A 16983-nucleotide genomic window follows, 5' to 3' on the forward strand; every position below is an offset into this window, starting at 1 on the left:
AATCCATGTGTGGTCTCCCATTTCATTTTGCCTGGGCAAAAAGGAGCCTGGTCAGGGTTACACTGTTGTTCCACTTTTCTGGACTAAGGTTTATATATGAGCTAAGTAAAATCACACCTTACACATTCACTGACTATAGCGCTTTCTAGAAATCAAAATTTTTCCAATCTTATGCTCCACCTCCTGACAACACACAAGCAGCTGGAGGTCCCTGAATCATAATATGTGCCACATGCTGACATTTCATAAATTAATGGGTATAACACTTATATACTGAACAAGGTGTTACAAGTATATCCGGTACATCAAGCTTGCCACGGCTGGTAAGGTCAGTGAAATTGGGTTTATCTCAAAACACACCTCTTTTTATCATAATAATCAATCAAAATATGGATGTTTTAATGGTTTGTGTATGATTTCAGAACTTTTGTTGGCCAACATGTCAAAAATATGCTCTCTGAATGGTTGTTGTTGAAGATATCTTGTGCATCGAAATTCCCACAGCACCTAAGATAAGCATAATTAGGTTTATTTCACCACAGCACACCTCTTTATATCATAATCAATCAAAAATATGGTTGTTTTAATGGTTTATGTATGATTTCAGAACTTTTGTTGACCAATTGTCAAAAAAATATATATTTTTAAAACATACATCAAATGTACACTCACCTAAAGGATTATTAGGAACACCTGTTCAATTTCTCATTAATGCAATTATCTAATCAACCAATCACATGGCAGTTGCTTCAATGCATTTAGGGGTGTGGTCCTGGTCAAGACAATCTCCTGAACTCCAAACTGAATGTCAGAATGGAAAAGAAAGGTGATTTAAGCAATTTTGAGCGTGGCATGGTTGTTGGTGCCAGACGGGCCGGTCTGAGTATTTCACGATTTTCATGCACAACCATTTCTAGGGTTTACAAAGAATGGTGTGAAAAGGGAAAAACATCCAGTATGCAGCAGTCCTGTGGGCGAAAATGCCTTGTTGATGCTAGAGGTCAGAGGAGAATGGGCCGACTGATTCAAGCTGATAGAAGAGCAACTTTGACTGAAATAACCGCTTGTTACAACCAAGGTATGCAGCAAAGCATTTGTGAAGCCACAACACGCACAACCTTGAGGCGGATGGGCTACAACAGCAGCAGACCCCACCGGGTACCACTCATCTCCACTACAAATAGGAAAAAGAGGCTACAATTTGCACGAGCTCACCAAAATTGGACAGTTGAAGACTGGAAAAATGTTGCCTGGTCTGATGAGTCTCGATTTCTGTTGAGACATTCAGATGGTAGAGTCAGAATTTGGCGTAAACAGAATGAGAACATGGATCCATCATGCCTTGTTACCACTGTGCAGGCTGGTGGTGGTGGTGTAATGGTGTGGGGGATGTTTTCTTGGCACACTTTAGATCCCTTAGTGCCAATTGGGCATCGTTTAAATGTCACGGCCTACCTGAGCATTGTTTCTGACCATGTCCATCCCTTTATGACCACCATGTACCCATCCTCTGATGGCTACTTCCAGCAGGATAATGCACCATGTCACAAAGCTCAAATCATTTCAAATTGGTTTCTTGAACATGACAATGAGTTCACTGTACTAAAATGGCCCCCACAGTCACCAGATCTCAACCCAATAGAGCATCTTTGGGATGTGGTGGAACGGGAGCTTCGTGCCCTGGATGTGCATCCGACAAATCTCCATCAACTGCAAGATGCTATCCTATCAATATGGGCCAACATTTCTAAAGAATGCTTTCAGCACCTTGTTGAATCAATGCCACATAGAATTAAGGCAGTTTCGAAGGTCAAAGGGGGTCAATCACAGTATTATTATGGTGTTCCTAATAATCCTTTAGGTGAGTGTATATGCAAATACAGAGCAGCACTATTATTATTAAATAATAATAATACATTTAATTTGTTTGATTGGGGAGACAAAGAAAATTTGCAGTGTTGGGGGTCCTTCAGGAGCATGGTAAATACTGCCATAGAGAGTACTGTTGCAGTAGTCCAGTCTGGAGGTGATGAGGGCATGGATGAGATTGATGCATTGCAGAATTAGTTCATCAATATAGAATATGGGGCTATGAATGCAATATGATGCACCGAACTAAGCAGGAGGATAGAACATGTCTTAATTCATATGAATTGACATGCACAGGCTTTTCACGAGTTCACATCTACATATAATTAGTACAATAAGTTTATGCGTATTTGGTGTGCTGTCCGGGGGGAGGGCTCCGAGCTCGGAGTTAGGCCCGAACCCAGAGTACTCCCCCCAGTTGGTAAGTGTAGATGGAACTGGAAGTGAGGAGATTGAGTGGAGGAGGGATGCTGACAAACTTTCAATGAACAGAGATAGGTCTGCTGTGAATTGATACTCTGTCATTGAGTTGATTACTGATTAATCTCCAGCTGTGCATAATTTGGTTAATTATCTGAAACTGCTCCTCCCGAACTTTGTTAATAAAACATCATATAGCATATGGGTTACAGTTTACATAGCCCCATATTGTAGATTGTGGAACCAACTTTACAGGTGGTACATTTTGGCCTATTTACCACTGAAGGACAGCTGATTCAACTACCAAAACCATATATTTTTCTAAAAGCCTATAGCTTGTGACAATGACTAACCCTAACCCTAACCCTAACCCTAACCAGTTCTGTCAATGGTTGGAGAATTATTTAATGAACTGGTTTGTCCCGAAAATTACTGTCCACATGCTGTCTGAGGATCCGAGTCTGAGCCCTTGACTTGCCAAAGCAGGTCAGCTTTGAAACTGGATATATTTAGCAAAACATATACATCTGAATTTATTTTGCCAAAATTGCACATATCTTTATGTTTTATGGTCGTGATTATTGTTCATAACATGCTCATGAAATTGTACTGTATCTCTGCATATGATAGCCTATGCCTGGTGTGTGTGTGTGGCAATAAAATTACATTTGATATTTAACCAGATAGAAGGAAGCATCTGAGAAAATTTGACTGCCCCTGGACCCCAGGTTATCTCAGTAGAGCCCACCGAAGGTGTAAAAAATGGCACATTTAAAAGGGCTTGAATCCTTAAAACACTGTCAGATCTTTCTGAAATGTGTTATGCTAATTATTTAAGATATGGTTTATAATTATATCGGTTATTGGTCCATCTCATGTGCAATTGTTATATGAACCACATCATTCAATGACAAAACGATTAAAATTGTAATTATACAAAATATATCAAAAATGTGTACTTCTGACCCCTGTTGCTAGGCAACACCCTGCACAGCTTGGCTAAAGAACAATAAACAGGCTGCATGAAACTACATAACATTATAATATGCATTGAATTATAATGCATAAGAATCATGAGATTGTTATCACCCAATTACGCACTGAGTCATTGTTAGAAGGAAATAATTTTTATTGTTACTTATGCTATGGATTATCAATACATGAACATTCAATCAGAGGAAGAGTGTCCACTCTACACACATTGGGGGCACACCTGGAGTAGTGGGAACAATCTATTTGACTGTAAACATCAACAACCATCAAATAAACTCAGATCACAAACTGCACAACTACCTTTAACAATAAAACACAGTTAACATACTAAATTTAAAAACTATTCCATATTTATTAATGTAATGCATACTAATTTAATTTACAGACATTGCTTCTTTTAATTAATTTGTACTTTGTTGAATGTTGTCTATTTGAAAGTGACAAAAGTATCTCACAATTATTGTCTTCTCTATGCATATATGTATGAAAGTGACAAAAATATCTCAATATTTTGCAAAAATTGAATTTAATATACATTTAATGGAAAGTACAGGGATGCAAGCAGATGACAGGTGGACAGGTGTGTGGAGTTGTGTTTAGGCTTAACAGGCTGTTTGATTGGACAGCCGTGTGCTAAAAGCGGCATGAGGTAAAAGCGGCACCACCACCACCATTGTCCACTGGAGCATTCTTATCGTCTTGGGTCTTCTTTTTGGGTCCTTCTACAGTCTCACCAACACAATATAACAGGAGAGCCTAAAAATCAAATTGGAAAAACATAGATTTATGGCAAAAATGCCAGTCATTATTGGGAAATAAGTCCCTTCAGAATGAAGCAAGACCTGTTCGCCTTGTAGGGAGTTATTTTCAATATAATGACTGGCGTTCTACACATGATCCCTTACTTATTAAATTACTACAGTCATTCACAGACATATTGTGTGGCTGTGAAATGAAAGTGAAAGTTGTACTTACCAAGGATCAACGACCAAACAGTGGAGAGGTACTTCTACAGGGAAGTGGGACACGAGAAAGACTGGCTTCTTCAGCTTGCTTCTGGTTGGGGGGGACAAATATGTAATGCTCAGCTGACATTTTCCAGTGGGTGTACAGAAGTTGGTAAAGTAAAAAATTGAGGATGTCCAAAACAGTACACTTACTTATCTACCTTACCAAGGACCATTGATGGAACTGAAACCAAATAATGGAGTGGGACCACATCAGCCTATCAGGAGCAGTGACTGGTAAAACATCAGTAAAGGGACAGATGTAAGGTCATTTTTTAAACCACCAAGAATATAAAGTTTCAGCTAAATCAATCACACACATCAATCAAACCCCCCAAAACAATCACAAATTATCAAATATTGTAAATAATCACATACATCACCTTCTATTGTATGAATGTTGGAAACTGCCAGGTTGGAAACGTGTTTGTGATGACCATTATGGATATTGCACATTCATTTTAAATAATTAACACTGTCATCTGTGAGGGATTTTTTTTTTTTTTTTTTTACAATAAATTGCATCTGACTTACAGCATGTATTGAAGAGTCTTCATAGAGAGAATGAAGAGTCCTGCTTTCATTTGTGCACACATTTTGCTCGGTTGAATAATTTACTAACCTCTTGATAAACCACATATCAAAAGAAGAACCTGTTTCTGTATGGAGTTAGGCATTCTTGAATTATCCAGTTCTGAAATGGCAGAAAATGTTGAACATCTACCATCTTCAACTCAGGGCTTGTAAACAACACTTTATTTTGAATAGAAATATAACAAAATTACTATAAAAAAACATTTGTGAATATGGAATGTACAATAAAAATAAATAAAATGACATATATTACATAATTAACAAAATTAAAAATCAAATGACTCCTTGGGCTCCCAAGTAGGAGTCCACTGTTTCCCACTGAAAACAGAAGGGAAAGAATGACGTTACATGTGACATTTCAATTATTAGATTGGGAATGTTAATGAGAGTGAAATAGAGAGTCAAAGCAATCTTATTTCTGTATTTGTCATAGTAGAACACATACCATGCTGCACAAGGCTCCCAGTCAATAAGTAACTCTGTTTGGCCCTATGACAGGAACAACAATACATGCTTACAATTTTTTTGCATCAGGCTTTGGTAACAGCCACCATGTTTCCTGTTTCATGTTTTACCATGATATTTAAAGTATTTTAGTCAAGAGACTGTAGTATATACTTTATACAATATTTACATTATTTGACTATTTGCCATCTTTACTTCTGTGATTGACAGGTATTTTAACTTACATTTTGACTTTATTTTGACGTAAATAGAACAAATAAAGAGTAGTATGGTGTTCAGTTATGCATGTCTTACCTTTCTCACTCTTTCTTTCAGAGCACTCCTAATTGGATAAATACCCAGGCCTGTGTGGTAGGAGCAATCTGAAGGCATCAAAACTCAGATTAGGAACACAACAACATCATTAACATATCCAGGTCAAGCATTCACATCAAAGTGATCAAATATCAAGTCTGAATGCAAATGTATTAATTCATTTAAACTTACTTTTTTGTTTTTGTTTTTTGCTTTTATCCATTTCTGCCTCTGTGGGATAGAAAAATACATATATCCACTCAAAAAAGGCAAACAATTCAGAAACGGTCTTGCTCATCATAGAATTTATTACAAATAACAATATCATTAAAAAAACCTGACAAATGCAAAACATGCCTGGCTTCCGCTTTCTCCTCCCTGTTGACCCTGTGGTTTTGAAGAAATCAGATGTCAAACTAAGTATGGAATGGCAAACAATTAAGGACTATCTAGGTATGTCTTTTTATACATGTTCATTAAAACAGGCACACATTTACACACTCACTTGCTCGCTCACACACACACACACACACACACACACACCCTCATGTGTAACCTATGTCCTACCACAAAAATGATCATGAACACCCAATCAGAACTAAATCAATCGGTTGAGAAGTTGCCCAGCAAAATTGCTGAAAAAGTTGTTGGATACAGTACATACAATACTCTTTCTTATGTGTGCAATAAACTCCATTGTAACAACTGACATAATTAGCTTAGCTTGGCCAAATCACAGGAGTACTTGGGCCAATCTAAGCTAATGATTTCAGTTGGAGACAACTAGCCTTTAGCTTACATGCTAGTCGGCCTCTCCGACTTCAATTGAATTAGACTAATAGGGGGATATGTCGAACTGGGATGTTGCATGCAAATACAAAAAAATTATATGTCCCTGCCTAATCTAACTCTCTGGTAGACAGCAAGTGAGCGAATTAACTAAAACACAGTGGAATGTTGCTTTAAGAGCTTTGTAGTTAGCTTTAAGAGTTACCTTTTTTAGGTAGATGTATTTCACCCGCCTTCTCCACAAGGCCTGGCGTCACCACAGCGGGGCCTTCCGGCCCCTCCTCCTCCACAAGGCCTTCCGGCCCCTCCTCCTCAACGAGGCCTTCCGGCCCCTCCTCCTCAACGAGGCCTTCCGGCCCCTCCTCCTCCACGAGGCCTTCCGGCCCCTCCTCCTCAACGAGGCCTTCCGGCCCCTCCTCCTCCACGAGGCCTTCCGGCCCCTCCTCCTCAACGAGGCCTTCCGGCCCCTCCTCCTCCACGAGGCCTTCCGGCCCCTCCTCCTCCACGAGGCCTTCCGGCTCCTCCTCCTCCACGAGGCCTTCCGGCTCCTCCTCCTCCACGAGGCCTTCCGGCCCCTCCTCCTCCACAAGGCCTTCCGGCCCCGCCTCCTCCACGAGGATTTCTGGCCCCACCTCTCCTGAGGTGCCCTGCTCGTCACAGGGGGTGAGGGTCAGGGTGAGGACAGTGTCCTCACTCGCCTTCCAACCTGTTCAAATTTGATTAGAAAAAAAAAGTAGGAATGAGGCTAAAATATAATGTACTATAAAAATTCAAACAGGCTATTATTTGACATTCCCACACAAAAGAATTTTAAGACTATATATTATTATCTTGTATGCATTTATATATTTCTGAAACACAGGCAAAAAATGGGCTATAGGCTATTTTTCACACTGGATGCAAGTTTACATGATTTTGGTTAAGGCGTGAATAGCTAAAGGCAAAACAATGGGGAAAACAGGGAAACTTGGTGCAACATACACCGAACTGCCATCTAAAGAAAACCCAACTATGTTTTACCAAATTTTCAGACTACACTTGGTAACCTATATTAACAGGGCTATGTATTGAACATGGCTGGAATTATAACCTTAAAACATTAGAGTATTGTTTATTTATTTATTTTTCGACTTAGTTTCTCCACAACAAAAAGTAGTTCTACCTTCAGTGGACAGTGTCTTGTTTGCCACGATTGTCTTGCCATGTAACCAACATTCCACAACGTTGAAATGTAATAAGGTTGTCATTTGTTTTATAAAATATAAATATTTGATAAGTGCTGAAAAAATAGGGAAGGATTGACAATCAACTGTACACTGTATGGCGACTGAAATTTTTTTTACTGTACATCTCACCTGCACAAACCAACTCATAAAATGCTGTCATTTTGCTGAGGTGTTGTGTAGCCAGCGGGTCCAGTTCACATCTTGGGGTGAGGGAAGTTATTTTGGGTTTCTTCCCATTGCCTTCCTTCTGAAGGAGGAGGAGTGGCTTGTAGCCCATAGCATGTAGCTTCTCAAGCTGCAAAGACATTTATTTGTAAAGGATAAAAAATGTATGTTATCAAAAAACCTGAGTGTAAATTCAGTTTGAGGCAAGACTTGAAATATGTTGTAAGACCAAACATTGACAAAAAACTGCACATTATTACATGTCATATTATACCTATATGTCATAAGTTCCTCTGATCATATTGACATAATTCGAATGCACTTATGACCAGCAAAAGCAAAATTACTGAGTCATCCTCAAAAGTGAAGTTTCTATTTTGTCAAATTTACTGTGTATGAAAAATAATCTCTGGCTTGAATTTGATGTTAGAATTATTAACAGATCAAGGACTCAACGTTAAATTTTAAAAGTGGTTAAAAGTCCAAATCTGGTTGCCACTTGTATGAATTTGGTAGCCAAGGGCAAACATTAATGTTCAGCCCTGGCCTGTATATGATTTTTTTTTCACCCATCTTTCATGTTTACCACCCCAAATGAATAGGTTTACTTTACACTGAAAATCAATGCATTTCAATACATTGCAAATACATAACAGGATTAGTTCTACGAGGAGGAAGGTGGGACATCTAGGATCCAGGATTTAGTAAAATACACAATATAGCTTTGTTCTTTACTTTGGTGAACCTATTCATACTGTATGTTTTTTTAAGGTTAAGTGCTCACGAAATAAATGAATTTTCGGTTGTCTTTTGAATGTTGTCAGGGATTCTGCAGTCCGGATGACGGTGGGGAGATCATTCCACCAGCATGGAACCATGAATGAGAATGTTCTGGAGAGTGATTTTTTGGCAAAGGTTACTTAGTTCATTAATGCCTTTCAAGTTAACAGTCAGTGAGTGACCTTAATGGTTAATCTGCTGGCCTGTTCCCAAAAGCCATAACCAATTTGAACTCACACAGGCACTGACTCCACACTCACCCCCCAATCCCCGGACTTTCTTCTACCCACCTACTGTGCAATATTTAATATTTAATACTTTTGATAACACTGATATTCTGTGCAATTTCATTACTGTTCAATATTTAATACTTAATATTTAATACTTCTGATACAATCAAAATCACACAGTATACAAACCATATTTATCTTTCTATTTTAATGTATATAGCTTCTTAGAACTGTGCACCTTACCCCCCCCCCCCTGCTCTTTTGCAATACTAATTTTATTCCTTGTTGACACATTTCTCTTACGTACATGTTGACACTGGAAAAGGAGTTGCTTCAATCTCGTTGTACATGTGTATGATAACAATAAAAGGCATTCTATTCTATTCTATTCTATTCTATTCATTTCTGAAGAATCTGTTTTTAAAGTTGAACTCCACTTTTAACAGTAGTACCTAAATTCCTTATTAATATTACATGAATGCCATGACTACATTAAATTCATTACATACTACTGAAAGGTGGAATCACATGCTCAATTTAAGTCAGCTTTTCAATAAAGATTTACCTGGCCCGCAACTTGGACCCAGTTTTTAATTTTGGACCACCGTGTATTTGAGTTTAACACGCCTGCACTAGGCTTTAACTGTGTGAAAGAGAACCTTCAAGTTGCATTTGGTGTTTAAACTGTTTAGAGGTCTGTAAACCCTATATTTCAGAAATCTGGCTTAAATCGCTCTTTTCAAAAATAAAAATAAATGAATTTGAAAAATATATTATGATCTTCTGTCAAAAATGTCACTCAATCAGGACTGGTAAATGTGGCAACCCTATTAAAAAAGGTAGTGTTAATTGTACACACCAAAATGATGGCTTCATCCCGCATGGCTGCCTCATTGTGGTTTTTTTTAAGATTGCCAAGCCACTCCCCCTTCTTCATATCAAGGGCCTGCAGCCTCTTCATCAAACGAGCCTTCTTGGGCTGCTCTGCACCACAGGCCTTACAAACCTTAGTGGCACAGGGCATGACCTGGGGGCAGTTGGGGCATTTCTTTTGATTAGAAACCATGTTGTCTGAGGAAAAAAAAAAAAAAAAAAGAGAAAGTTATTTATGTATAATATAGGCATAAATACCGATAGAAACATTCTGAATTAATATCACACTATGCAAGGGATGCTATATGCTTTCTTAATTTCAATGGTCAAATTGTCTTAACCAGTCATTCTTCTGAGTTTTGAACTTTGTTTGTGATGACATTGTGATAAGGGTAAACATTTCTATGATTTTTAACTGCCATTTACACAATAATACAGTGTGTGTGTGTGTGTGTGTGTGTGTGTGTATGTTGCCCTGATGAGAGACAGAACAACTCCTATTGATAAAGGAAAAATGTGACAATTTCATGTCTAATGCATGTCAAATGTTAATATCACATTATTAAAATACACGAAAAGTGAAAAGGAAGAGTTGAGAAAAAGTTTGTGAACTAGTAGGCTACACTAACATGTGACATGCTAGGACATGCAGTTAGCACTTTATAGGGTTTTATATCAGACAAATGGAAACACCAAAGCAATGTCACCAAAAAAGTTAAAATAGGGCATAAGGCAGTCATGACAATACCCCAGCAACATAACGTTACATACTTGACTACACTTTTGCACGTATATTTATAGGCTACTAGTTCATGAGGTAATAATTTTAGCCTACCTTAATCAACGACTCCAGAGAAGTAATTGGCGCGAGCTCCGTCATCCGGATATTGTGGGGGGTGGGGGGGTGGGGGGGAATATTTAGTTATTATAAAAAATAATAATAACTAAACGAATTAAAAATTATTTTTTATTATTTCAACAGAGCATCAGAAGAAACTCCCTGGAACTTTTAAAAAATATATTTCGGAGCTTAACTTACTGTACAAAAAACAAAAACAAAAACAAAAAAAAAACATTTTTTTATGGTTATGAGTCCTTGACACAACCTTTACACATTTTCACATTTCGTAACAATATAGTTTAAATAAAAAGAACCAAAAAATTAAATAAAAATAATAAAAAAATAAAAACATCACAAACGTATGTTAAATTCATTTAGCAGAGATAGGCCTACAGATCTTTGGACTTTTCAATTTTTAAAAAACTTAAAAAAAAAAAACCCCGCTCGGCCCGTGTTCTGGCTTACTGTAATATTTCAAGACCGAAATAATAATATTAAAATAAAGAAATTAATGAATACAATGATGACATCTAAATAAATGTTGATAGATGTAGCGTTAGTTTTAAAATATCAATAAACAGCAAAGCAATCCAGCTTCGAAATAATAACCGAAAAAGACCGAAATAATAATTCATAATTAATATATAAACCGTGATAAGATCTCGTGAATAAATGTTGATTAAACAGCTTCTGTGCTCCAGCCCGATTGGCAGAAAGAATCGTGCTGTTGCAAGAAAGATGCATCCAATTGAAATGCATTAGTTTAAAAAACGTGCTGGAGTTACGAAAATAACGAAATAAACGTGTCCCAATTACGTGACTACATCACGAACTGCCGTCTCTATTAATTAACTCTTCTTACCATGCTTCTTACCGAGCGGAAAATCGCAATGGACCTTGGGATCGACCCATACGGTGACGTCAGCGTTATTAATTAGAGGATTTAATAATAATAAAAAATACAAATAAAACTGATTAATTGAACACAATCGTAGCATATGATATATATGTATTAAAATCAGCAAACCTCCGATAAAAATACGTTATCCAGCATGCTCTAGTTAAAGCAGTCAGCGTCCTGGTCCTAACTTACCTATGACAAGAAAATGCTTAAACTGATTACTTGCATGCGCCTTGGAGCGTTGATAAACTCACCTTTTAATGCCGTTTTACCTGCAGTTGAGCGTTGGTTTGGTCAAACTCACCTCTGATTTCCGGTTTACCTGCATTTGAGCGTTGTTAAACTCATCGCTGAATGCGGTTGCACACCGTGTGCGTTGTTAAACTCACCGCTGAATGCGGTTGCACACCGTGTGCGTTGTTAAACTCACCGCTGATGAACGCGCTAAACCTTTGCGCAGAGGGCACTTTGATATCAGATTGCGAGGGTTTTTAAACATCAAAAACCAGTTGGAGGGCCAGTAAAAAATGATCTAGGGGCAGCCATTTGACTCGCCCTGAATATTTGTTTTGGTCGTGCTGACCCAAGACGTCAAATTTCAACGCTGCAGGCCAGGGTTCCAGAAAGAATCGTGCTATTTCACGAAAGATTCATCCAATTGAAATGCATTAGTTTAAAAAACGTGCTGAAATTACGAAAATAACGGCAGAAAGAATCGTGCTGGTTGCACGAAAGATTCATCCATTTGAAATGCATTATTTTAAATTACGTGCTGGAGTTACGAAAATAACGAAATTAACGTGTCCCTGCCACGAATAAATAGATTAAATTACGTGACCACATCACGAACTGCCGTGAGACTGGGTTGCTACTCTACATTCTCTCTTCTTCTCTTCCCTTTTTTTTAGAAATCTGTCTGTCTGTCTGTTGGAGATGGCGTCATTCAGGGTGGCCTGGCAAGACTCTATTTGTAAGGTGGTGTGTAAGGTTAATTGGAAATGATTTAGATAAAGTAATTAATGCCATTGTCAGCACACCCTTTCTTCATTGATGATGCAAGGCTTTTCCAAATAAGCTACGAATAATGGATTGATTCTGAAAAGATAAGGCCTGGAAAAAAGACACATAATTTCCCTTTTGCAAAAAAAGATGTGCAACACTCATGGATTACATGGATGCTGTGAATGAGAAACTTTATTTTTTGCCTATAGTTCATCTTGTTGTGGTGCTTTGAATAAAATTGTGTTAAAAGGACAGTTAAATTTCGACTGTTACAGGATTCATAGCACTCAATTCCCAGCGGTCTGAGTGAAATATGGATGAGTGCTACAACCCAAACCACATCATATTACGCAGCGACTCTCTCCCAAACAACATACAGTATACTTGCAGATGAACTCCTTTATTAGGAACATATTTACAGGGACTCTCATAATGGACGACAGAGAGGAGAAAAATGCCTGGTGTTCATCAATTTTACCATTGTGTCATTAAAAGAATGGTTCATCCAAAATAAAAAAAATAAATCTGTCATTATTTACTCATTGTCATGAGTTTTCAAACCCATTTATCTTTCTTCTATGGAACACAAAATTTAATTTTGGGTGAATACCCTGACTACTCTTTTCCATTCAATGAAAGTGAATGAGGACTGTGGCTGTCAAGCTTAAAAGTGATGTGAAAAGTACCATAATACATAATAAAAATGGGGTTCATATGACTTTTTGTGCTGTATCTGAAGTCTTGTAAAGTTAAAAACTATTTTTATACTTTCATTTAAGTCATTATAAACTGAAAATTGTGACATAACAATAATGTGCATGTTAATTAGTGAATGATTGTTTTGAGTCGAATCTTTTCAAGGAATCGTTTGGTCCAGTTAAAAAAAAAATGTTAAGAACCACTTTTATGATTCTTTTGTGGCACTTTAGTCATTTCAGAGCTTAACAGCACCAGTCCTCATGCACATCCATTATATGGATAAAAAAAAAAAAAGTGTCCAGAAGAAAGAAAATCAGACAAGTTTGAAACATCACGAGAGTGAATAAATGATAAAATTGTAATGAGTGCAGTATTCCTTTAATGATAATTGTGTCTAGAATAACGATGTAAAAGGAAAGAATGATGTTTCACACAGAAGAAACTTTCAAGTTGACATCCCTAAAAGTCTGAATACTGTTAGCCTACTTTGCTGTTCCTTCTGTATTCTGAGGCGGGGGTGGATCTGTTTTCTCATCCAGATGACATGGAGCTCAGAGACATTGTTTGCTTTGTGTCTCCTCAGTCCCCTCCCTCCCCGTGGCACGTCCCTGAGGGTGAGAGTAAGTGGCGTAGTGAGCTAACAAAAGCAGGTGTTTCTGTAGTGAAGCGTGCCGCTCTCAGCGAGCTTCCTCTCTCTCAGGAGCACAGGGCGGTCCTCACCTCTCTGGAAAAACAGGCAGGGATGCAGCAAGGAGGGTGGAAGGGAGGAGTGTGGAGATTTAACTCATTTATTTAGTTTGTTTTTTATTTATCTTTGGGGAAGTGCTCAAGCTGCTACTATTACTGCCTCTTTTGTCAGTCTTTTATGCTACTTTTAAAGCTATAGGCTACTCATTTTTGAATATAGCTAAACTAAAGTGGAGCTATTTAAAGGTACAATATGTAAGAATTTTGTAATAAAATATCCAAAAATCACTTGCACAGTCTGATATATTTCCTGCAGTTGTGTACTTACAATATCCCAAAAGATATAATATCCCAAAGATTTTTAATTTGAGAAATTCCAATTTTAAATAATGGCTCGTCCCTGTTCACTTGTCGCCTGTCAATGACGTAATATCCGCGTTATCCCTGGTTTCCACTTGTACTGCCATAGTAACCATGGCGACAGACGTGGACAACTACGTTACGTATAGCGGCACGCTCACGCTGTTGTTGTTTCGTCCAAACATTATGGACCACGGCAAGCAGACTTTTGGACAAAAGGAGAACTAAAATGAGGATCAATATCAGCATACAATATCAATATAGTCTGAATATAAACAATTATTTGGAAGATAGATTCATGGTGTACTCGCTCATTATATAAATTTCATACATTTTTAAGAAAAAAAGTTGCATAGTGTACCTTTAAATATAGATCAGATTAGATTAGTCAGAAAATTTTATTTGGCAAAATATTCCCAATTAGAGGTCATCTGTATGGACGGAGTTAAACTTAAATATGTAAATTATATTAAAATACCTGTAATAATACTCAAAACACACTGTATCCGATGGAAATATAGTAACAGTCAGTGAATAAAAAAATAAAAAAATAAATAAAAAAAATCAGTGAATAATTTTGAATAGATAAATTTACATTAAATAACTGATTTACTAATTTGACTCAGTACCTTTTTATTCATTTTATTTTTTTAGTCTAAATGTATTGATTTTGGTAAGAATTTGCATGGTAGAAAGCCATATCATAAAACTATATCTGAAAACTTCTAAAGTTAAATTATTTTGAAGAGTTTTCTGAACAACATACTTACAGTAAGTTCATTTTTAAAAGTCATTAACTAAACAACGTGACACAATAATGTGAACATTAATGAGAGAATTGACCATATCATTAGTTTGTGTCAAATCTTTTCAAGAATTCATTTGGTTCAGTTCACAAAATTGCTTTGCATTATTTATTCAGGATTAAGAGCCATATGGGCAACTTTTATGATACTGGTTTAGTCATTTTTGAGCCTGACATGAATGAACTGATTCTCTAAAATTACTCTTCAGCATTCATATGAATCAGTTAATCATTTTGTAACTGAATGAACTGATTAGAATGAGAATTTGCATGGTAGAGCACTCATTGACAATTGCCGCATTGCTGTGGAGAATGGGAATAAAACATGTCGCAGGTTAAATCTGAACCGGCATCCCCACCGGACAAAACAGCTACAGTCCCACTGTGCCACGGATCCAGCTTGATGAGCTGTTTATACATAGTATTTATCACCATTGTAAGCATGCAGTGAACTTTTCTTTTAAACTAATAATTTTTTTTTTTTTTATTATTCTTTCTTTACAAACACTGATTAATGAAATTGTGTACATAAAAATGACAGGTCGTAGATTTGTATTCATTTGACTTGCATAAAAAATGTGCAGTGGGAGGGTGTGAGGTTGGACTGTTTTGTATATGCTAAACCTTATTTAGAATTAAATGGCTTACTTGATGAGAGTTTGATTTCGGTGGTTATGAGGACCAGTCAAGTGTAACTGTGCAATGTCAGGTGAGGGGCTCATCCCAACTAACTGACAGCTCGGAAAGCATCGGCTCCCAACCATGATCTGAATAACGGGCCGCAAAAGGCTTGTTAACGTGCTTTTCAAGACACAGTGTTCTACATATGTGCACCAATGATTTCCCGTGCCCTTAGGGGAGTAAGTTTTCGAGACCTCAGGAGTGGCAATGCGCAGAAATTTCCTGCAATCATGTCAGAAATTATGTTTGCTGCTGCATGATAAACTGCGATAAAAAAAATCTGTGAAGACTCTCTAAATCTTGGTAATTTTTTTTCCTCTCTCCCCCCTTTTCCCTCTGTCCATTATTCCCACAGGTATGCTAATCAGGAATTTTGTAGGTACAAATGTTTTTGTGGTCCGCTCGCCCCCCGTTGGGCCAGGTTGACTGGCAGACGGAACCTGTAATAGCAGGTGTTGCCGTAGTGATGCAGAACAGCTTGCCATCTCACCCAAGTTTGGATTTGTCCCTTAGGGACTGCCATTTGAATAAGCTTGAGCCGAGGGTTCGACTGTAGCGCGGCAAACAGAAGCTACGTGGCTTTAATTAAGCACTGGTTGGTCAAAATAAAGCAGGAATCATTATCTGTGGCTCTCTGTGTCAGGCCAGTGTCAGCTGCTCATTTCCATCTCTTGTGAAAATGATATGTAATTTTATATTTGTTTGTTTTGATTTAAATTCATTTTGTTAAAGGTTGTGAGAACTGCAGTAATTGATTTTATAGGGTTGTAAAGTCTCTCTGTGTTCCCAACAAAGTGTTTTATTTTATTTATTTTATTTTATCATTTATTTATTTATTTATTTTTTTTTTTTTTTGTTGTTGCCAAGACTATACTAAAGTAATTCTTATAGGCTACAAATAATCTAATGCCAAAACATTTTATTGCACAACATGATCTCATTAGTAATCATAGGTAACTGATTGTAAAATGTGGTTCTAGCACACATATTTCTGTTTTATTCATGTACATCGCTATTGTATTGACAGCATCTAAAAAGTAAGCATTTTTACATATGAACAACTATAGAGACAAACAAATGGTTATGAATCCTGTTAGATTAATTGAAAATTAAATTCATGGAATTAATCACAGAAGTTTTTATTTTTATTAAATCAATGACATTTAATATTTTCACCTAATTGGTAAAATCCATTTTTAAAGCTCAAAAATATTGCTATAATAGTAAAATGCAACTATACAAATATATTTATACAAAATTCTGTCATGAAACTCTAGATGGCGGAGACTGATAGATATTTAA

General features: G+C 37.1%; 1 protein-coding gene across 1 annotated transcript; it reads right to left on the bottom strand.

The window, feature by feature from the left end:
• Positions 1-6625: 6625 nt before the first annotated feature.
• Positions 6626-9898, bottom strand: LOC307148513 (uncharacterized protein; the record flags this gene model as incomplete). Its single annotated transcript, XM_079854123.1, has 3 exons — positions 6626-7137; positions 7787-7952; positions 9692-9898. 3 exons carry the CDS (start codon positions 9896-9898, stop codon positions 6626-6628), a joined length of 885 nt encoding a protein of 294 aa, XP_079710249.1.
• Between the last annotated feature and the right edge of the window lie 7085 nt (positions 9899-16983).

This window comes from Squalius cephalus (genome assembly GCF_949319135.1).
Source record: "Squalius cephalus genome assembly, chromosome: 20".
Taxonomy (NCBI): domain Eukaryota; kingdom Metazoa; phylum Chordata; class Actinopteri; order Cypriniformes; family Leuciscidae; genus Squalius; species Squalius cephalus.